The 24,602-nt window shown below is 36.6% G+C and overlaps 1 protein-coding gene across 1 annotated transcript in view; it reads left to right on the top strand.

The window, feature by feature from the left end:
* sptlc1 (serine palmitoyltransferase, long chain base subunit 1) overlaps positions 1-23,919 on the top strand; it is a 43,177-nt gene extending 19,258 nt beyond the window's left edge. Inside the window, exons 8-15 of the mRNA XM_028804877.2 lie at positions 691-780; positions 2,540-2,647; positions 4,614-4,709; positions 6,161-6,257; positions 8,274-8,328; positions 12,003-12,120; positions 16,062-16,135; positions 22,702-23,919. Of these exons, the coding sequence (XP_028660710.2) occupies positions 691-780; positions 2,540-2,647; positions 4,614-4,709; positions 6,161-6,257; positions 8,274-8,328; positions 12,003-12,120; positions 16,062-16,135; positions 22,702-22,795 (732 nt within the window). The 3' untranslated portion in view covers positions 22,796-23,919. The remainder of the gene's footprint in view (positions 1-690; positions 781-2,539; positions 2,648-4,613; positions 4,710-6,160; positions 6,258-8,273; positions 8,329-12,002; positions 12,121-16,061; positions 16,136-22,701) is intronic.
* The last annotated feature ends 683 nt before the right edge of the window (positions 23,920-24,602 follow it).

Consider the following 24,602-nt stretch of genomic DNA (forward strand, 5'->3'; position numbering starts at 1 on the left):
GAATTTCTAAGCTTTTTAATTCAAGTGAGGTGCAGTTTCTTTAAATTGTAAATAATTTTGAGCAGTCTCCTTTTTTCCTTTCTTCCATTGTCTGTTAAAATTTTTGAGATAAGATATATTTTAGCAATATCTTCACTCTCTTACAGAGTATGGTGCATGTGATATTTTTTTTTCTTTAAGACATGATATATACATGGACTAGAATTGAGACTGTTGCCCCCTATGTTAGGTGCACTCTATGTGAATTCCCAATCTGACAATAATAGAGTGGATATAGGTAGAGTGGTCATTGTGGTCCACAATGGTGAGGACTGTGTTCAGCCTAGACTGCTTGTCTGTAGGATATATAAGAAACAGTGTACTCAGAGAAAAGTAGTTTGGGTGAAATATGCAAACTTCACACAGTCGGCACTCAGCCTGGGATTTAAACTAGTAGTAGTTCTGTGATGTATAGAGTACAGTACAGTGTTTTGTAGAGCAGCTGTAAATAAGCAGGAGTTGCTGTTGTCTTGCTGTTCCAAAACTTAAACTTAATAGTGAGTATTCGATTGTAATTTACATTTAATTTTGTACAGTGTTAAAAATGTGATGTGTAATTTAATAATGTGTGTATACAGTCAATTAAGCTGGTGTTTTATTTGATTGTTTCCAGTGTGTTGTAATTTTATTTATGTTCTTTAAATTTAATAGAATCCTCGCAAAGCTCGTGTAACTCGGCGATTCATAGTTGTTGAAGGACTTTACATGAATACTGGAGCTATTTGTCCTTTGCCAGAACTGGTAAGATTTTATTCAATTTTCATTGAAACAATTTCCAAGATACAGTATATTTAAATTTTTATTGTAGAGAAAAGCCAAGCAAAATGACGCCTTTTATTGGCTAACTAAAAAGATTACAATATGCAAGCTTTCGAGGCAACTCAGGCCCCTTCTTCAGGCAAGATGTAATCAATCTCAATCAATAAATTTCAAATGTATACCTATTGATCTATAAGACTTTATGGCACTGGTTGTCGATTCAGGTTTTTTTTTTTTTTTGTACTGCTTGTTGTTATCCGACAAGTATGATTTCCTGTCTGCAACACACCTTATTGGACCATTCTTTTAAGACTTCTTTGCCTAGTTAAAGCTTGTGCTTTCATCAAGCACTTCACACTTTTTCTTCTATTTCTTAAGAAAGTGGCCTATAAATACTGTTTAATAGATGCAGTTAGCTTTTTGGGTCTTCCATTGCATTTTTCTGCTTTCAGCTTACCTAGATTCTTCAATTTCTCTATGACAGCTTAAACACCATATTTTGAACATCTGGTTTAGTGTGTCATTGCTTGCTGACTATAGGCTTGTTTATATAAAACGCCGATTCTATGCCTGTCAAAGTTTGTTAGCTTAGCTTAGTGATTTCCAAACATCTCCATGAGGTACCACAGTATTTTTTGGTTAACATCCAACATGTATTTGTTAAATTGCACCACTAGCACACCTGGTTTGGTTAATCACTATCCCATTAATTTGAACCAGGTGAGCTGTTAATACCATTTAACAAATAAATGGCATGGGGGAGGCATCAAGGTGAGACTTGTTCTATCCGTCTTGAAAGACATCAGTACATTTTGGATAGAAACAAGAAATATCTTAATTTTTATTTCATATTTTTTGTGTTTATTATGTTGTGTTTTCTTAAAGAAAATCCATTGTTCCTCTCTAGATAACTAGCTTTAGAAGTTGTGAACCACTAGGGAGCATTGCAACACCCCAAACCCTGGACACAACTACACAGGCACAGTTTCAGATTCCAATAAAGTGTTTTATTGCTGCAAATACCTTAATGTATTCCACAGTTCCAGCAATAAGACTCTTCCCTTCTCCACTTCACCACGTGAGCTTCGTCCGACTACTCTGCTGACTCTGATCCCCAGGTGAAGTGGAGCAGCTTCCTTTATACTGGGCCTGGGAGTACTTCCAGTACAATCACCTTGCATTCAGGAGTACCTACTGGGTCATGCTGAACCTCCCCATGATATGAGAGTCCGTCTCCAGCAGCACCCTCTAGCGGCACCTGAGAAGCACAACAGGGCTTCCCTACCAAAACTTCAACCCCCATGCAGCCCTGCAGGTATCCAAACAGGATACATGCCAGAGGTATGTCACCACCCAGTCTACTTGGGAAACCACATTGTCCTTGGAAGCAGACTCTCCCTGTTTATCCGTTATAACGGCCTCCTGACCAGGAAAGGTACAACTAACTAACTTGGTCGGGATGCCCATCCACCCACCTTCCATTAAAAGGGCCTTCCATCCAGGATGCCAGCCAAAAGTACTTTTCTTAGGAGATGTTAGGCCTTTGTTTCTACTGTATATACATGTCTGTGATTCTCAAGATTGGTTTAGTTTTTATTCTTTAAGTAAAACATGTTTTTTGTTTGTTGGTTGGTTTCATTCAGTTATCCAGTTGTGTGAATAAAGCTTTGGATTATTGTATGTTCTCAAATTATACATATTTATAAAATGAGTCTAAATGTCTTTTTGAATGTTTAACCAGGTAAAGTTAAAATATAAATACAAGGTTCGCATTTTCCTTGAAGAAAGCCTGTCGTTTGGAGTTTTAGGACAACATGGACGAGGAGTTACAGAACATTTTGGAGTGAATGTAAGTATATTTAAAGTTGTAATTCAAGTAACTGTAAAATATTACTTGTTATTTTGAAAACAGAATGGGGATTTTGACTCTGCGGTGCCTAAAAATTAGAAATTAAATCTCAGAAAGACTTGAACTGTTTTTATTTATCCTTTTGACTTAGCTTTTAAATGTTTTTTTATGCATCATTTACCAGAGTTCAAGGAATAAAAGAGAAGTAACTTCAGAATATGATCAGTAAAACCTGTTCAGAATCAAAAGTATCAGAACTGTAATTTGAATGTAACAGGCTTATTGCTTTCAAGTAACTGGTTTAGGCTAGACCAGGGGTCTGCAACCTTCACTATGAAAAGAGCCATTTTGCCCCCCCTTCCTCCAAAGAAAAATAGTCTGGAGCCGCAAAACATAACACAGCTTATAAACTTTTAAAAGTTTTAATCTTTTTTTAGATTTTACATGTTACAACCACGGAATACAACAAACAGAAGTGCAGTGTGCATGTGTAGGCCTACTTTGAAATAAATTAAACTGAACTATGCAGGCCTATTTGGGTCCTTCCTATACCTGTGTAAAATTAAAATAAAAACTAGCCCACTTTTTAATATAAATAAAACATTTAGCTGTAGCTTAGCAGCTTTAAAAAAGTAAACATTAAATTCCATTTCAGTGTGCTGAATCAACTGAAGCACCTGAACATACAAAAAAACCTACATCAGCTCCGGGTCCGAAATGAATGTGTTTTTTTTTTCTGAAAAATAATAGCATATTAAATGCTATTGTTCTCACCTGTTTAATGTGACTTCTGTTCCTGAAGTTCGCTGCTGATCATCTCTATGTCGGGGCTGTACGATGTGACTTTGACCTTCACACAGGACTGCAGGCTCTCATGTGTGAGGCAGGAGCGATATTTGGACTTTATGAAGTTCATGCTTGAGAAAACTTGCTCACTTAAGTATGTTGAGCCAAAGATGGACAGGACTCCAAATGCATATTTTTTCATGTTCATATACGTTTCGGGAATGGCACTCCATGTGTCGAAAACAAATTTGTCGGGTTTGGGGAGGTTTTCAATATCACTCCGTTTGTGCTCTTTAGCGAGAGTAGCCTTCTGACGGGCAACTTCTTCAAGATCCGCTGTCAGGCATTTGAACTTGGACACCCATTAATCTTTATCTACTATGTCGTCCAGTTCAATTTCTAGATCGGGCTTACTTACTCACTCCTGTGAATGCGGATGTGTTCAGCAGGGATGGGTCGATGTCCAGGGGTGTGACAGGGAAGGAGAGAGTGTGTGTTTTTCCTTTCTGAACTCACTGAATCTTTCTCTAAATGCAGCTTGCATTTTCTGAACAATTTCCCGTTTGTTTTTAAAGTCGGAGAATAGATGCTCTGATATTTTTATGAACGATTCTTTCATGTATTCTCCGTCTGTGAACGGCTTACCCCTCCTTACGATCTCTTGAGCTGCCACAAAACTAGCAGCTGTAGTTGACTGTGTAGAAGTGATCCACTTTTTGAAAGTATGTTTGCTCTGTTCAGCTTTCCGTTGCAGTTCCGAAATTGCTCTCTTTCGCTTATCTTCACTTGGGTATTTTGAATGCTGAGTGCTTGTTTCGAAAATGTCTTTCAACGTTACATTTTTTGTTGTTCGATAATTTATCGCCACATATTAAGCACACCGGTAAGCCAGCGTCGTTGGCGGTGAAGGCAAATGCTTCTGTCCACGCAGAATTAAACTCTCTAAATTAGATGTTAAAATGTATAACAGTAGTAGTCGTAAATAAACATATATATAAATACAACTTAAATTAAGAAATTGCCATTATTCATTTTCATGTTTTTTTTTTTTGTCAAGGCCAAAGGGAGCCACTACAAGGAGGCTGAAGAGCCGCATGTGGCTCCAGAGCCGCGGGTTGCCGACCCCTGGGCTAGACTATGGTTTCTGTTTTTAATAAAAAACATTTTTTTTTTTCTTCAGATTGATGATATTGATCTCATTAGTGCGAATATGGAAAACTCTCTTGCCTCAGTTGGTGGATTTTGCTGTGGAAGATCTTTTGTTATTGATCATCAGGTATTTGCTTTGTTGGCAAAGAAAGCAGTTTCAGACTGTATTGATACTTATTCTTAGTAGAAACATTTAACTGCTGTTATAAAAAATACTTTTGCAGTAATATGCAGTAGTCTTTTTCTGAATTAACCTTCTGCAGCAGGTTTCAGTAAATTGAAGCTAATTGTAAGGATTTTATGGGCACACATGAACTTTATACACAGAAGTACTTTTATATTTGTGCATATAAAAATACAGTACTTCTGAAAGTTAACAAAATTGTCATGTCCTCATATATCACTTTTAACATTTGAATTTGATTGTAATAAATTAACTTTTACATCTGGTGGCTTTAATTTCTTCATTCATTTGTTAAGGTTGGGTAAAATGTATGTCATTTTAAGACTTTACAGAAAATTAATTTAGACAGACGGAAAGCACAGAATCGGATCTGTACCATAGCTAAAAAAATGCTAGCATTTGTACCAAGTGATAACTGAACAGTTTTAGTGATACTGTTCATCTTCACAAAACTCCTATATCTAGTCCTACCAAGTGCACAACAGAAACACAAGTATGGAGCAGATACAATATTTATTTGATGTAGTATAAAGAAAGAAATGTTTCATGTTTGCATCAAAATTGGTGCATTAGTTTTTAGCCTACTTCAATTGTGTGTGTGTTTTTTCCACACATTGTAATGTGTACAACTTCAAAACGTGCAGCATCTAACGATGGTTAGAACTTTGAAAAGAGTTTTTTCTGTATTTTGTTGGTTTTTGATAGCAAACACATGAACACCTGCATCATCACATTTTTCTATGTTAATTACTTATTCATATACATAAATAAATTGAAGTCTAAGCCCTACTACTGCTACTAACTAAAAAAAAATTATAAACTGTTTTGACTTTACAGCTATCTTCTTATCCAATCTATAACTTCACCACATAATGTAATTTAATGGCCCATTTGTTTAATGTTCTACTAATTAAATGAATGTTTAAACTTCAAAGTTTCTATCTTTGGTCTAGTATTGTACTGTGTGATTCTGCATTACATCATTCTAAATTTAATTCACACAATTATAGCACCATTTTTATTGACAGGAGTATGTGTACCCACTAGATTAATGATGTATCTAGTGATTAATCCTCTAAACTAGTGAGTTCTTACAAAAAAAGTCAATATTTTTTGAAAAGTTGAATTATTTGGAAAAATATCCTGATCCATATTCTTATCAGATGTCAACACAGTCCATGATTACAATGTGGTTAGTTTTATAAATAGAAGAATTTCTGTGCTTATTCAGAAAACTTTTCAGGATGAAGTACATTTCCAAAGTGGATGCAGAGTTCATTTATTTAGCTTCTTGTTTTTCTCTCTAGCTTCAGTACTTCTGAAAAATATGTACAACAGACTGTCCAGGTTGTGAATATTCCTGATTCTTATCTTTGAGTAACTGTTTTTCACAGCGTCTTTCAGGTCAAGGATATTGTTTCTCAGCATCCTTGCCGCCAATGCTTGCATCAGCAGCAATAGAAGCTCTTAATATTATGGAGGAAGATCAAGGTAAATAAATATTTTTCTTTCATTACTGCACAAAATGATGTATGAATTGAGAATATTGATCACAGTACTGTATCAGCAAATTTAGAGTACGTTTTCTTGTCATTTTTTCCAGTTTGCTAGAAAACCAAATAAAGAATAAATTTGACATTTTTTAGCTAAAATCAACACAAGTCCAGTTTCCTAGACCAAAAACATCTTTTCTATATAAAAATTTTATCATTTGTATCAACTTAGAATGGTTGAATGGCAAATATTTTTCTATTTTACAAAGTAATAGAGTGCAGCTTGGTTTATTGGAATTTTGACAGTGGTATATCATTCCAATGCCAACTACTCACTCTACCCTTCCTCAGTCTTGTCTCTGATCTGCCAGTGTGGCAACCGGAGAGACAGAGAGCTGTCTTGACACAAACCAATTTAAAAAAAAAAAAAAACTTTAATATTAAGAAGTACATTGTTTTACAAATAATATAGGATTACTGCAAAATTATTTTAATAGCTCCTCATTCAAGCTTTTTACAGCGTTTAGTGAGGCTAGATGTATATTTAGTGAGTGATATAATTTAGTCTTACATTTTGCTTTGTAGTTTTTACTATTATTGTTGTACTATTGTACAATACTGTTGTGTATTCCTGAGGTGGCAAAGATAGATTGGCCATCGAGCTTTATAAAAAGGATTACTTGTGTTCTGTTTTCTGTATTGTATTTATCCCTCTTTTTGACACCCATTTCATGCCCAACCTACCTTGAAAGTGGTCTCTCTCTGAATAGCCTTTCCCAAGATTTCTGCCGTTTTTTTGTTTTTTTTTTTCCCTACAATGGTATTTTTTTGGGGAGTTTTTTTCTTATCTTCTTAGGGAGTCAAGGCTGGGGGGCTGTCAAAAAACAGGACCTGCCCACCTGGTACTCCTTGTGTGATTTTTGGGCTTTGCAAGAAATAAATAGTTGTCCTTGAGGCTGAATATAAGCAGTTAAACAAGCGCAAGTAGCTAGTTTATAGGTAAGCTGTTTCAATATGTCATTTAGATACTTTGTAAAATTTTGTGGCATGTTTCGGATGCCCAAAAAAAAAAAAAAACTCTTCTTGGCTTCAGTCTTAAATGCATGAATTTGGATTGACCGGTTTTATTTATTTCTCATTGCAGCCTTCTCTTTTCAAGGATAGAGTGGTTTAAATATTTTTATGCCCTTTAGTTCACTGATGTACTTAAATGTTTTACTCTATGCAGCTGCTAGAGCTGTTATGTCTTTATTTTAGTGTGATAAGCAAAACTGCACCAGACATAGGTTTAACTAGTATTATTATACAGTCTAAGCATAACTTCCCTTGATTTATTTTCATCAGTCTTTACAGTAATAGACTAACTTTTTGCTTGTCTTGCTCATTGCCTATAATATGAGAATACGAAGTCAACGTAAACCCCTAAGTAGTACGTTACTCAGACATGCAGTTAGAAAATTCAGTGTATTGTGTATATGGCACTTTATACTTGAACTTGAATTTAAATCATTTCAGAGGTCACTTCCTGTAGGTCAAGGTCAAACATCTTATAATAACTAATGTTCTTTTGTCTGTGTCTATTACTTTATCCATTACTATAGTAAACTTCAGTTTTTCAAGTATTTGCTTGTTTTTTGAACACTGTGCTTAAATTTCTAAACTATATAATATAGAAGCCCGATTTAGTAATTATCAGATTGACAGTGGGATACAATAACTGTTAAATGCTGTTTCTACCTATTTTTTTAGATTTTTAAAAAAGGTACAAGTGCACTGGAGCAGTTAAAAAAAAAAAAAGCTGTTCTTTTTTGCTTACAAGACAGTTTAAAATAAAAATAATGCCTCTAAGTATTGATTTTAAATGTTGAAAGAATGATTGTGTTTTATGCTTGCTTTCTCTGTTTGGATTATTCTGATGGTCATTAAGTGAAACAAAAGAATTAATAATTTATTGAACTGCAGAAACTCCTTATTTATGTATAAATTTTAATTTATACCTTTTCTCATTTAACAGACATTTTCAGACTGCTGCGAGACAAATGTAAACATATTCACAAAGAACTGCAAGGGTAATATAATAGATTTCTGTTAACCTCTTTTTAATCATAAAAAGTAGTTTTAAATGTTGAAAAAAAGTTTGTTTGAAACATGAAATTAATTTATATGTGAATTCCATAAATGTTTTAAAGTTGTCAGGGTTTGGTTTAATTTATTTTGTGGTAGATTGTTGTGTTTTGAAGAGAGGTGGAATAACATTGATTCTTAGAGATCCTCCACTCTGAAAAGACTTAGTTTTTTTTGTTTGTTTTTTTTTTTTAACTAAAATTTACAAAAAGAGGGCAAACAGTAAAAAATAGTCTATTGCAGATCACGTGTGTTTTAGCAACACACACTGCCATGTCCAATATATATGAAAGAAATTACCATTTTCAAAAATTAGCTGAATATGGGGGTGAAAATACACATGCAAAATTTCCCAATGTAGTTTGGAAACATAAATAAATGGACGTTAAGAGGGAAGACGAAAACCTACAGCAATTCACTGATACTGTGATAAATCCAACCTAATAATGATGATTATCTAAAAAAAATAAAATGCTCTTGTATTAGTACCCTTTAAATCTGAAAGATCCATGGTCAAAAACTCTAAAATTAGATGGTGAGTTTTAGAATTTTCAGAATCTGAATGTCAGGAATTACTGTCTAGTAGACTTAGTATTGTGTTTGCTTCCTTGCATGTTTCACATTTAAAATGCAAAAAACTAAAATGAATTTTTAAGTGAAAAAATGTACATATATAATCTATCCCTTTTTATTAATCTTGAAAGCTAACTACTATTCGTACTGTATGAATAAATGACATTGAAGTTAAGTTTGTGGCTGATCTTGAGAAATATTACCCCAGTTCGAAGCAAGTGTTGACCCTCCGCAGCACCCCCAAGTACCTTGACTCAGTCTTATGATGCTCGAGTTTCACAAAAGCATCAATGGATATCATGACTAGTGTAGAGAACGTACTCCAGCCACTCTAGAAGTCGAGATCACATTTGAAAAACTGTCTGAACAAGCCTTCAAAAGAGAAGCATGCATGCTGTCAGGGGGGTTTGGAAAATGGATATATTAAAGAAATATCCTACTGCCATCTGAGAAAAACTATTACACGTAATGACAGTTTTGTAGATGCAGGATGTACCCAAACACTGAATTTATGTAGAAGTTTAATGTGAATTGGAAACACTCAACAAAATTTTTATTTTTATGTAAAAATCTACACTAGTGTTCTGTTTTTTTCTTTTTCTTTTCTTTTTTTATTGTAGTATGTATGAATGGGAAGACTATCTGCCCTAATCCAAAAAAATTGAATTAGCTTTATATGTTTTATTCAACCAGTAGATAGGAACATTTGTTATTTTTTTTGGAAATTAATATTACATGATATTGTTATTGTGTGTATGCTAATTCTTGATGATGGGTATTCCCTGTCCAGAATTCTCTTCCTGGAACTGCGCATTTTGCTCTGTGTATTGACATTCAAATTGATCCAGAAACCCGCACTTTCTTCCTTATATTTTAAATTGCCTGTGTTGATATTTTTCCTACTTTCTACTTCATATAATATGCATCAGCCAGTTTCGATTCTATTTATATTTATTAATCAGTTAGTCTACTTCTTTCAACATTTCAATTTTTTTCTGGTATAGGTTCTTTTCAGTATTTTACTTCATTTGTTATGTCAATTTCCTAAATCATTACAGAGTTTTCATAGGATGCAAACTCCCTACTAGGCCTATTTATAGTTCCTGATAACCTAATATGCACATCTTAGGGATATGGAAGGAAACTGAAGTACTTGATTAAAACATACACAAACATGGGGAGAATATGCAAACTCTAAAGTGGCCTGACCAAGAATCAAACCTTGGTCGTTGGTACTGTGAGGTGCTAACCACTGTGGCAGCATTTCTCATTTGTGATAAATTTGAGTGATCTTTAATTGCATATTATTTTGTTATATATATTTTTTCTTTTGTTTTAATGCACTTTACAATGTGTATTCTTTGGGAGTGCTAAGTCAAATATAAATTGATTGGCTAAGTATGATGTTTTGGATAATACAAAATGTAGCACAGACTTGTAATACAAGTAACTTTGTATGCAAATTAAAAAACAGTATATTCCTTCAAAGGAAAAAAAAAATTTTGCCCACCTTACTGTCCTTTATTGTATTCAATTTGTGATCTCAAACATCTGCGAAAAGCTGTATTTGTAATCACCTGCAGATTACACATTAGCTAAAATTATTGTGCTTTTTTTTTCTCTTAAGTTCTTTTTTAATTAATGCTTTACACCTAGTCATTGCCACAGATAATTATGATTGCAATATTTAAAAGTACCCTAAGTTCTTGTCTATAAGCCGCGGCTTATCTAAGGAAAAAAGTTGTGAAAATGAAAAAATAGAATATCGGCTTATACATAAATCCGGTTTATACAGTAATCCCTCCTCCATCGCGGGGGTTGCGTTCCAGAGCCACCCGCGAAATAAGAAAATCCGCGAAGTAGAAACCATATGTTTATATGGTTATTTTTATATTGTCATGCTTGGGTCACAGATTTGCGCAGAAACACAGGAGGTTGTAGAGAGACAGGAACGTTATTCAAACACTGCAAACAAACATTTGTCTCTTTTTCAAAAGTTTAAACTGTGCTCCATGACAAGACAGAGATGACAGTTCCGTCTCACAATTAAAAGAATGCAAACATATTTTCCTCTTCAAAGGAGTGCCCGTCAGGAGCAGAGTCTGTCAGAAAGACAGAGTAAAGCAAACAGATCAATAGGGCTGTTTGCTTTTAAGTATGCGAAGCACCGCGGCACAAAGCTGTTGAAGGCGGCAGCTCACACCCCCTCCGTCAGGAGCAGGGAGAGAGAGAGAAAGAGAGAGACAGAGACAGAGTTTGTTTTTCAGTCAAAAATCAATACGTGCCCTTCGAGCTTTTAAGTATGCGAAGCACTGTGCAGCATGTCTTTTCAGGAATCAGCTTTACAAAAGATAGCAACGTGAAGATAATCTTTCAGCATTTTTAGACGAGCGTCCGTATCGTCTAGGTGTGCGAACAGCCCCCCTGCTCAATCCCCATACGTCAGGATCACAGATAGTCAGCGCAAGAGAGAGAGAAAAGTAAGCAATCTAGCTTCTCAGCCATCTGCCAATAGCGTCCCTTGTATGAAATCAACTGGGCAAACCAACTGAGGAAGCATGTACCAAAAATTAAAAGACCCATTGTCCGCAGAAATCCGCGAACCAGCAAAAAATCCGCGATATATATTTAAATATGCTTACATATAAAATCACAATTTAAATGACCGCTACGCGCGCGTGTTGACTCGGCAATGCCCAGAGCAGAAAGAACGCGCTCCGGCCGCGCCATGCGGGGAGTGAGAGAGACGCCAATATCTCACACTCTCTCCCCCCTTAAAGAAATTAAATGGGTGCGAGTGAGACCACTGACCTCCCTCTCTTCTATTAGTTATAGGTTATAGTACGTTCGGCTTATCCATGAGTCGGGCTTATCTATGTTAAGATTTTATTTTAAAAATTCGTATGATTTTTGGTCTCCGGCTTATACATGAGTCCGGCTTATAGACAAGAACCTAGGGTAATTGGTTTTGGTTTGTAGCTAGAAGGTTAGTCAAGAGACTCAGATTGAAATATTGAATCTTTTTTTTCTCTTTGTATTCCTACAGTATTTTAGGCTTAAAAGTTGTTGGCGAATCAATCTCTCCAGCATTTCACCTTCAGTTGGAGCAGAGCAGTGGTTCCAGGGAGTCTGATGTCAGAATCTTGAATAGAATTGTAGAATATGTGAGTATGCCATTGCACTCTAATTAAAAACAGTAGTTTAAAAACTATTACAGCAGAAACTCCTACCAAGAGACTAAAATAGCAGGAATTATTTTTTTAAACTGGACTCTTTGATATTTTTACATGTGTTTCCACTTTGTAGCACTGTAATCATTATTTTTCATTTACTTGCTCTGTTTTTCATTGATACTGTCCTGCATTTTCTAAAATCTACTTACATAACTACCAATGCAGTTCTTTGTGTCTTAGCACAACTATTTAACCCCCAAAATTGCTGTGACTTTCATTTGAACTTTTTGATTTTACATAAGACAGTATTACAGTGGTGCAGATCCTTTCTAATAGAATTGGGTGATATATAAAATTTTCGGGTCAATCATTGTCCTCTTGAACATAGTCAATATATGATATTATCGGGTGGGGTTCAAGGCTGAATCACAGTTGTAACAAAACAAAAGCCAAAACTGCTTTTATTGCAGTTCCTGTAGTTTTCAGTTTGGCCACAGGGTGTCATCATTGTTAATTGCCATGTATCCTGACATGGTACTAAAATATCCTTGTTTAATGCAGAAAAACACAGATGTGCAAATATCACATGCCATTATTTATTGAAACTTCTGAATGTAGAAAAAGCACAAAATGCAAGCAGAACAGTATGATACATTGGTACCACAGTTGTTTCACAATATTTATGTGAATAAATTACGTCTGCTTTCCATAATACACATTTTTCTTCCTAAATCACACATGTCATCCTTCAACTCCTCCAGAATGACCTACTGTTACAGAAAATTAGCCTGGAGTTAAATTAAGGGACAGCATACATTTTGATTGTAATAACTGATATCAAATACTTTTTTGAGCAGTGACAGGGATATGTGACCCATCGATGGGAGATTGAGGCAGAGACGATTGGGGAGCAGAACACACTGTTCAAGTACACTGGCTCACTGGTGGCTTATTTATTGCAGAAACCCTTGATAATGTGTTATAGCCAGTACCAGTGGCAAATAATAAGCCATGATGCTATTTATATATGAAGTATGTATTTGTATATCTTTTTTTTTCACTGGTCCTGATTCTGTTTACACATCAAGACTGACCACAGTAAATTTGTGACTTTGCCCAGAGCTGTCATAATTGCAATAATACATCCTCTGCCTCTTCATAGTATATCACAAGCGGCTTCTTCCACTGGCCTTTAAAACTGCATGCCTACCAAGTTGAACCTTGCAACAGAAGAGGTGTCAGGTTGCTAACGTAAATTTTCAAGTGAAAATGTATTCAGATTTGTAGCTTTTTGCTAAATAAAGTTTTAAACTTTCTGGTGTAAGTAAATACAGTGTGTTAAAAGCCTATCTTGTATACATTAGGGATACAAGTGCATATAGGGTATTTACAATGTGTTTAATCACTTGGTTAAAACGCTCAACAAAGGAAAGTTCATCAACACAAGCCTACTTAGTACTACTGAAGAAACTGTTAACAGTTTTCCAAAGGTAAAACATCTGTCATTACAGCAACAGGCTTCAGAGCAGCATTCACTGACTTGAATACACTAATATCTTGCTGCAGAGAGCAGGTGCCCGCTTGTCATCACCTATAACATCCCTGAAGGCTAGTGCTTGTACCAGGATACCTTAACTTTCTATTCTAACATGAGCTTGTCAGCGTTACTTCACCAAAATTGAACAACCACACAACAATTTTTACTACCTGTTGTGAAAGTTTCAAATCCACCCTGCCTTGTGATGTTCTTGAGAACCATTATAAATCACACAAGTTATACAAGCAGAGTGAATGAGTTTCAGTTCTGTGGAGCACTAACATTACAGACAGACAGACAGACAGACAAGTTCAGCATGCTGAGTGTGATTGTGGGTCAACATCATCATTGCTGCCGTTAAACACTGATGGTAAAAAAACAAATTCACATCACCTAGTATAGCCGGGCATCTTGAACAAAATGATACACACACTACACTCTATGTGAAACTTAAGAGGGCTTTGAAGTATAGGTCTGATTCGGAGACAGAATATCAGTAGATCAGCCCTGTCCCTGGTAATGAATACACTTGCTGTCAAGCTTTTTCAGTCACCCATGGAGGGATATCTATGGAAAGCCTTTTTAGCTTTTAACAGTATCAAAATGGGCAGCTATATCATTCATAAATTCCTGGAATAAAAGCACCTTTCTTTGTCTTTGTTATTTTAAAGGTGATGTGGCAATACCTACAGAGAAATGTTTTGGAGATAATTAAATATTATGAGTTTCTATAAGAATTAAACTGTAATTCCTGTAATGAATGTGTATGCAATATCCTAAGTTCTAGTTGAAGGGCAACTGTGCCTTTAATTGAAGTAGTACAACAATGTAACCACTTTTAATGATTTGCTAAGGTGACTGTCTGTCTTGCAGGCTTTGAAAACTGTGTTCAATATCAAAGTTAAAAACACTTTCAGAATTTTGATATGAACAAATAGAATTTTGAATGCTGATACCAAATATTGAAAAGTCCAATGTCCGATTTCAAAAATGTGGTATCTGTTGTTAAAGTTAAGATAGAAAAGTTTTACAAGAAACAATATCTGCCTTTTAAAATTCAGCATCCAAAACAGGCTGAAAAAATATTAAAACTGCTTGCCATAGATATCTGACCTGAAACAGCACAGTGCAGGTGCTATGCATATCCAAGCAGCTAAAGAACAGATGACACAGAGTGGAATCATTCAATTCCTCCAAAACAGTCATGGCATATTGTTATTGTTTAATAATTGTAAGTTACATACTGTAGTCTGTTACAACATACATTAGAATATATTTTACAGTTAGTATATATAGTTAGGTACTTAAGTATTTGGACAGTGATGGATTTTTCATAGTTTGGCTCTATACACCACCACAATGGATTGAAATGAAGAAATATTTGGAAATAATGAGCAAACTTCTCATACCTGGCTATGGAACAGCTTGTCAGTCAATTGTCCAAATACTTGAAAGTGGTGGTACCATGTATATAAAAATGGCTGTCCTTTCTAAATGGCTTATACAATGCCCCGACCCACCCTACAATTAAAACTGCAAGTCTATACTTCAATCACATCTTGATTACTTCATTTCAAATCCAGTGTGGTGGCGCACAGAGACAAAAATTATGAAAATTGTATCACTGTCCAAATACTTAAGTAACTATACACTTTTTCTGTAAGTAATGAGTAATTTAACTAAGTTACTTGTAAAATTTAATGTTTTCCCAACACTGGTCTCTTCTGAACATTTTGTTTTTTAGTTTATTGATGGAAGTCCCATGGAGGGTTTATTTATGTTTGTGCAATAGCTGAAAGGACAATGTTTTTATTCTTACAACTATCCAGTTCAATGTCCATGAAATTTCTAATACAATTAATTTGTATTACTTTCGTAACATACTATTCTCAAGCTCACTTAATCCAAATCAGGGTCATGGCGAGTGTCAGAGTCTATCCTTTTCAATATTTGGCACAAGGCAGGACATGGCACCAGTCCACTGGAGTGCCTACTCATGACCACCTACACTTTCAGTAACACAGTGGCCAATTAAATGTGAAGAGAAAAACCCAACTCAGACTTTGGTAAACCTGGTACAGGATGTGTGAAGCAGCAGCGTTCACCCTGTTTTATCTATATGCATCTTTCAAACTCATTGAGGGGACTGAATCGTACTTTTGCTTCAGAGTTAGTCTTTCCCATTGGGAAATAAAAACTTCAAATTACATATACAATTAAGACACAGCATTAGAATCAGTTTACCTAAACACTTCTGTGCACAGGGGAGGGGAATGTCTAACTTGTTCTAAATATAAAGTAAGCATGTGTGTGGTATTATTTTAACATTTATGTGTAATAAGTAAATTAATTTGTTTTTTTTCTGTTCTAAAATGCCTGACTTTTTTTCTTATAGTGCATGGATCGAAAAATTGCATTAACACAAGCCCATTATTTGGAAAAAGAAGAAAAATTTCTTCCACCACCAAGGTAAGATTAATCTTGTATCTTTTGTTTCTGATTTGGAAATTAGCACTAGTAATAATGTTAATTTAGTGTTATGCTAGAGCAGTGCATATGTTTTATTTTGGTAAGGTCAAAACAATTATTTTTTGCTTGGTAATACATTTTTTTAAACTTCTTTCGGCTGCTCCCATTAGGGGTCGCCACAGCAGATTGTCTTCTTCTATATCTTTCTGTCCTCTGCATCTTGTTCTGTTAAACCCATCACCTGCATGTCCTCTCTCACCACATCCATACACCTTCTCTTAGGCCTTCCTCTTTTCCTCTTGCCTGGCAGCTCTATCCTTAGAATCCTTCTCCCAATATACTCAGCATCTCTCCTCTGCACATGTCCAAACCATCTCAATCTCGCCTATCTGACTTTGTCTCCCAACTGTCCAACTTGAGCTGACCCTGTAATGTCCTCATTTCTAATCCTACCCATCCTCGTCACACCCATTGCATATCTTAGCATCTTTAACTCTGCCACCTCCAGCTCTGTCTCCTGCTTTCTGGTCAGTGCCACCATCTTCAACTCATATAACATAGCTGGTCTCACTACTGTTCTGTAGACCTTCCCTTTCACTCTTGCTGATATCCGTCTGTCACAAATCACTCCTGACACTTTTCTCCACTCACTCCACCCTGCCTGCACTCTCTTTTTCACCTCTCTTCCACAATCCCCATTACTCTGTACTGTTGATCCCAAGTATTAAAGCTCATACACCTTCACCAACTCTACTCCCTGCATCCTCACCATTCTACTGACCTCCCTCTCATTTACACACATGTATTCTGTCTTGTTCCTACTGACCTTCATTCCTCTCCTCTCTAGAGCATATCTCCACCTCTCCAGGGTCTCCTCAACCTGCTCCCTACTATCGCTACAGATCACAATGTCATCAGCAAACATCATAGTCCACGGGGACTCCTGTCTAATCTCGTCTGTCAACCTGTCCATCACCATTGCATATAAGAAAGGGCTCAGAGCCGATCCCTGTTGTAATCCCACCTCCACCTTGAATGCATCTGTCACTCCTACTGTAGACCTAACCATGGTCACACTTCCCTCATACATATCCTGTACAACTCTTACATACTTGTCTGCCATTCCCGACTTCCTCATACAATACCACAAGTCCTCTCGAGGCACCCTGTCATATGCTTTCTCCAGGTCCACAAAGACGCAATGGAACTCCTTCTGGCCTTTTCTATACTTCTCCATCAACACCCTCAGAGCAAACATTGCATCTGTGGTGCTCTTTCTTGGCATGAAACCATACTGCTGCTCACTAATCATCACCTCACTTCTTAACCTAGCTTCCATTACTCTTTCCCATAACTTCATGCTGTGGCTCATCAATTTTATCCCCCTGTAGTTACCACAGTCCTGCACAAACCCCCTTATCCTTAAATATTGGCACCAATATACTTCTTCTCCACTCCTCAGGCATCCTCTCACTTTCCAAAATTCCATTAAACAATCTGGTTAAAAACTCCACTGCCATCTCTCCTAAACACCTCCATGCTTCCACAGGTATGTCATCTGGACCAATGGGTTTTCCATTCTTCATCCTCTTCATAGCTGTCCTTACTTCCTCCTTGCTAATCCGTTGCACTTCCTGATTCACTATCTCCACATCATCCAACCTCTTCTCTCTCTTGTTCTCTTCATTCATCAGCCTCTCAAAGTACTCTTTCCATCTGCTCAACACACTCTCCTCGCTTGTAAGTATGTTTCCATCTTTATCCTTTATTACCCTAACCTGCTGCACATCTTTCCCAGCTCGGTCCCTCTGTCTAGCCAATCGTTACAGGTCCTTTTCTCCCTCCTTAGTGTCCAGCCTCTCATACAACTCATCATACGCCTTTCATTTAGCCTTCGCCACATTTCTCTTCACCTTCCGCCTTATCTCCTTGTACTCTTGTATACTTTCTGCATCTCTCTGACTATCCCACTTCTTCTTTGCCATCCTCTTCCTCTGTATAATCTCCTGTACTTCCCCATTCCACCACCAGGTTTCCTTTTCCTCCTTCCTCTGTCCAGATGTCACACCAAGCACCCTTCTTGCTGTCACCCTTACTTCCTCTGCTGTAGTTTCCCAACTGTCTGGTAATTCTTCACTACCACCCAGTGGCTGTCTCACCTTCTCCCTAAACTCAACCGTGCAGTCTTCCTTTTTCAAATTCTACCATTTGATCCTTGGCTCTGCCTTCACTCTCTTCCTCTTCTTGATCTCCAATGTCATCCTACAGACCACCATCCTATGCAGCTTAACTACACTTTCCCCTGCCACCACTTTGCAGTCTTCAAACTCCTTCAGATTGACTCTTCTGCATAGGATGTAGTCTACCTGTGCGCATCTTACGCCACTCTTGTACGTAACCCTAAGTTCCTCCCTCTTCTTAAAATACGTATTCACCACAGCCATGTCCATCATTTTGGCAAAATCCACTAACCTCTGACCTTCTTCATTCCTCTCCTTGACACCATACCTACCCATCACCTCCTCCTCTGCTCCCTTTACCAACATGTCCATTGAAATCCGCTCCAATCACCACTCTCTGTCCCTTGGGTACACTGTTCATCCAACTCATTCCAAAAATCTTCTTTCTCATCCACTGCACACCCAACTTGCGGGGCATATACACTAACGACATTCATCATCACACCTCCAATTTCCAGCTTCATAATCATTACTCTGTCTGACACTCTCTTTTCACCTCCAAAACACTCTTGACATACTGTTCCTTCAGAATAACTTCTACCCCATTTCTCCTCCTATCCACACCATGATAGAACAATTTGAATCCACCTCTGATCCACCTGGCCTTACTCCCCTTCCATTTAGTCCCTTGCATGCACAATATATCAACCTTCCTTCTCTTCATCATATCTGCTAACTCTCTCCCCTTACCAGTCATACTGTCAACATTCAAAGTTCCCACCCTCAGTTCCACTCTATTTACCTTCCTCCTCTCCTCCTGCCTTTGGACACGTCTCCCCCCTCTTCTTCTCCTACTTCTTCTTCAGCCAACAGTAGCCCAATTTCCGCCAGCACCCTGTTGACTAACAGTACTGGTGGCGGTCGTTGTTAACCCGGGGCTCAACCGATCTAGTATGGAAATTTGTATTGTTGTCCGCATATTGATTTGGCAAAATTTTACATCGGATGCCCTTCCTGACGTAACCCTCCCCATTTATCCGGGCTTGGGACTGGCACGAAGAAACACACTGGTTTTTGCATCCCTTGTGGCTGGGTTGATACATTTTTTAAACAAAATAATTAAACTATTGTGATGTCTGTGGAGTAGCAGTAGTCATGTACAGTGGAACCTTGGTTCACGAACGTCTCGGTACACGTACAAATCGGTTTACAACCGAAAAGTTCGCCAAACTTTTGCCTCTGTTCACAACCACACACTCGGTATACGAACAAGCCAGTTTCCCTTTCGGTTTGTACGTGTTCAGTCTCTCCCTGTGCATTTCCTGTGCAGCGAGCAAGAGAGCGCGACACACACACACACTGGCAGCAGGAGAGAGAGCCGCGCACACACACGGGCAGCGCGAGAGAGAGAGCTGGAAGCATAAGGTAGGAAGGCAGTTAAAGAATGCACTGGGCTTGATTTTGTTTTCACTTCTGTTTACAGCGATCGGTTCGTAGCGTGCATTGTTGCAATGTTACTTTTCTTGGTGGTTTATTAAATTACGGATCTTTTCAAATGTACATTTTTTTTCCCTGTGCCTAAAAGTGTTTTTAGCCAGCGGTTAGTTGTGCTATAGCGCAAACTATTGCAGTGTTAGTTTTCTCTGTTGTTCAAGGTCTTCTCAGTGTTATTCAATGTGTTTACATTTAGTTTACTATTACACTGTGCATTCTATGGTTTAATTAACTATATTTGTGCTTAAAAACTTTAAAAAATATATATACATTTACATACAGTTCGTATGGTCTGGAACGGATTAATTGTATTTACATACAATCCTATGGGGGAAATTGCTTCGGTTCACGACCAAATTGGTTTACGACCAGAGTTTTGGAACTAATTATGGTCCTGAACCGAGGTTCCACTGTATATATGATTGTCTGTAATTCTTATATCTCAATATTATCCTTAGTTGTCCTAATCTCTTCTGCTAAATTTCTCATTTTTCGATTCTGTTGAAGCCATTTTTTGTGATCATGTTTCAAACACATTTACCCTGCTTATTATTTTATTTGATTATCTTTTATATACTGTCATAGAAGGCAAGGTCAGGCAGGCATCATTGAGGGGATGGATGGTGGTTCTTTACCTGGCCAGGAAGCCTTTTATTATGTAAGGACAGTGAGAGATGGCCTCCCAGAGATCTATGTTCCCCCTGTACGCTGGGTGGTAGCATATCTCTGGTGGAGCTTCTAATTGTGCACCTTCAGGGCAGCATGGAAACTGGGGTACTTTGGTGATGCCAGAAGGACATTCCACTGTTCTAGGAAAGTTCCACCTGATCTGGAAATGCTTCTCTCTGGCAGTACTATTACATTGGAAGTACTTTCAGATCTGGGTTGAAAAGGAGCTGCTCACGGAATCCCAATTGTATGTTGAGTTGGGCAACGCTTACCTAGGAGGACTGGAGGAGAAGGAGAATGAATTAATAAAGGAGGAGTATTATTTATGTGAAGAGCCAATGAAATGGTGTTTTGTAAAATAAAAATGCTTTATGTGAGCCTGGGACTGTGTGTTTGTAGATGTGTCAAGGATTTGAAAATACTCCCTTGTGGTCACAACAGCTAAATCTCTGAAATATGAGAACTACCTAAGTAAAACGTGACCGGTTTAGTCCTGAGACAGCAGGTTTTTGTTTTGATCAGTTTCACAGTCAGTGAGTCCATTTGACATCTAATTGATATAATTGTTTAATTAACTAGTTATTTGTTGGTTTCAGGAAAGTGCCATAGTGTGAGATTTATAAGAAATTTTGAAGTATTTATATTTTTGCCATAATTTTTAAACAACTTACTCTCTCTTGTCATTTGCCTTTTACTTCATTTTCTGTGTTGTTTGCTGTCCTTATCCTATCTTAATAATAAGCATTTATCAATGAGTGAAGTAGATACTGTGAGTAAGCAGCACTGAATGCTGAAAGGTTGCACCTACTGTACTTTGGTGTTATACTTACTAGTGTGCTTATTAATGAATGACAACTTAAATATCGAGCATCTAGGAAAGTGTAACAATAAATTATGATAATAATGGCAAAAAACTTAAAAGTAAACATAAAATCACTAAATAATCCGTATGTAGCATCTATAAATGCTTGTTGCATTACAGTAAACATTTAGCAAACCTAATTTTGTAATTTATCCTGTTCTATTTTAGTTCCCTTTGTAATCATGCCTGCTTCTCCCTGGCAGCATTGGGGTGTGGAGCGAGGGCTGAAGCGAGCATGATTAAAAGCGGGATAAAAAAAAATACAGTATGGTGCCATCAGTCCCTTGGGTGGAGGGGGAGTGGGAGAATTATACCATAAAAAAGACACTAGCTGAAAGTTTTTTTTTCTTTCTCTCTCTCTGTCATACTCTCATGACATAGTGGCACAAGTTGTGTGATACAGTAATATTTGATGAGGGTTTGGGGTATCCTCGTGTGAAACTTCGACAGGTACAAGTAGAGCATTAAAACTAGTCCTCAGTGCACAAAGAAACATTTCCAGTGTGCTGAAATTTTGAAATTGAAAGAAAACTTCCCAGAAAACTAACATAGGGAGAACATGCAGCAGACAAAGTTTTGGTAATTGAACCCATGATGCTTGAACTATAAAACTACAAGCCACGATGTTTCAAAGTCATACTAAGCAGTACTTACAAATCAAGTGTAGCCTCAAGTCCTTCATGAAACATGTCATTCTCAATAAAGTAAAAACTTTGCTCAGAATCTAACTCGAGATTTGTATGTACCAGTGCACAAAGATGAGCTGTTTACATAGACGTTATATTTGTTGCCATTAACAGAGAGCTGTGTCATGAAGTACAAGTGATCAAACACAGACAACTAAACACCATTAGAATGCTCTAAGCTTCAGCTATCCAATGGTAATAAAGTCTTTCACTGAATGTGACTCAACATACTGTAGGTGGGACATTTGATTAAAGCAGATTAACTCTGCTGCAACACACTGCTCACCTTGGGGTATATGTATGCAAATCGCATATTTTAATAATGAAAGAAAGCAAACAACATAGAAAACTATGATTTATTTGAAAGAAGACATTTTTAGTTTGTAAAAAAGTGCGTATAAGTGGTTAAGGGAGGAGTTCAGTTAAAAGCTAAAGTTAGTTGAGATTCAAAACCTGCAGCTACAGTTGGCCTTCAGGACTGAACTTGACAACCACCACTCATCTTTTGTTTGGGCTATCTGTTTGTGCACCCTGAAATGACCTATTTTCTAATGTGTTTTGTGAGGTTTTTAAATAATGATCCATTGCAGATAATGTATTTTGACAAATGCATTCTAATGGAGCAAATTACCTTAATATAGTAATTGCATGTCTAATTCTGAACTATTTCCACAGCATTCGTGTTGTAGTTACGGTGGAGCAGACTGAAGAGGAACTGGAAATGGCAGCTAATCTCATCAAAGAAGCTGCCCAGAATATTCTTCAGTGAAGCATGTGACCTGTAGAATGAAGATCCATTTTCACAGTTGTTACATTGTCACAGAAATGGTAGACAGATAACACGTTAAGCACGTAGGACTGTCTGCTGAAAAGAAATACACTGTGTTAACCAATTTAAGTGGCTTATTCTTCAGTTGGGTCTAAAACTGAATCCATATAAGCTGCTGTACAACACTGTAATTCAAGCAACAATGTACAAATTTATTTAATACAAATCCTTGACACATTTTCTTAGAAATGTCATAATATAAGTATGTAATTTGTTTCATTGCAATAGCCAGGATGGACATGGTTTTCATAGGTAAACTGACACATATCATTGACTTTCATTCATTTTTTTGTTTTGTTTTTTTGACTGTTAATAGTTAAACAAAATTTATGTTGCCATATGAAGTTTATGTATGACAGATGGCACACTTGCTAATGTGTTTGTATTAAAGGCCCTTTTTTCTATTTTTCTAAAACACTTGTTGCTCTGTAGCATACATGCATCTGCTTTTATAAAGGAGATGTCCTCTGGCTAAAATGTCCCTCCCATGTGTTTAACTGTACAAACTGGTTTACGTTATTCCTTTGAATCGTACTGGTAAGTTAATTCTATTTAAGTATATTATCTGTAACTGAACTCTGCTGGATTTTACATATTTGTGTCAGTTTAGCTTTTTGTCACATTTTATTGTGGGGAGGGGGATTATTTTTTATTTGTAGGGTGCAGATCAGCAGGGCAATGAATCCATGAATCCATCTTCTAGCAATGTCTACATACATACATGGACATTTTTTTTCTTTCAGTCTGTAATTAAAATCACATTTTGTACTTTTACTTAATTTCTCCTCATATGTCTACATCTAAATGTAATAAAAGGGGCCTGGCTACTGCTGAAGTACAATCAATTTCAAATGTTTAATGCACAAGCAAAATTCAGTATTGCTCATTTAAAATAGGATAAAGAAAATCTAGTTCATGACAGCATTTAAGCACAAACCTTCATTACATGAAAGCAAGATGTTCATATTAATAAAGACGTACTGTGGGTAATTAGCTATAAATCTGCACATTATATTGAAATGGGTGGGCTTCTCGGTTTTAAGAGATTGTTTTATATTTATGCATTCAGCAAAAACAAAAACTAAAGGCTGTCTTAGGGTTAAAGCATAACGAAACACCAATTTGTGTATTTTTCAAATTTTTCATCCACTAGTTTATCATGTTTTATTATAAAAATGTTTTATAATAATTTAACACTATTGATGAAAGAGTTGAGCATTCCACTTTTTTTTCTATTTTTATTATAAATGTGCCTTTTGTGTTGCTGCTAATAGTATTTGTGGGTTAAAGAGAACATTATTTAAATAAACTTAAATTTAAAATACCAAATTGTCTTTTTTAACTAAAAAAGTGACTTTTAGAACTGCATTAATGCCTTCTTGTGTTTATTAACAGAGCTCCGTGTAAAATGCTATTTGGGCTGCTGTTTAAGAGATTTACATTTTTTTTTACATGATTTGATTACAAACTTACAGATGGAAGTAAATTTAAATATAAACATGAATCTGATCCAATTATGACTCTGTAGAACCCACCAAAAGCAGGTGGCAGATGGGTTAAATACTGAGAACGTGTCACTGATACTCTGAGAAAACCTAACAGCTAGTGGATTTTCATAATCCAAATTAAATTAAACTGTAATGGACCCCTTTAGACATTAATCAACGGGTTCAGGTTTGCACTGGCATATGATGTGCTCTCCAGTCAATCTTTATGTAGTACCTACCATCTGTAGGGAGAATTGTCA

Source organism: Erpetoichthys calabaricus, chromosome 7, assembly GCF_900747795.2.
Source record: "Erpetoichthys calabaricus chromosome 7, fErpCal1.3, whole genome shotgun sequence".
NCBI classification, from domain to species: domain Eukaryota; kingdom Metazoa; phylum Chordata; class Cladistia; order Polypteriformes; family Polypteridae; genus Erpetoichthys; species Erpetoichthys calabaricus.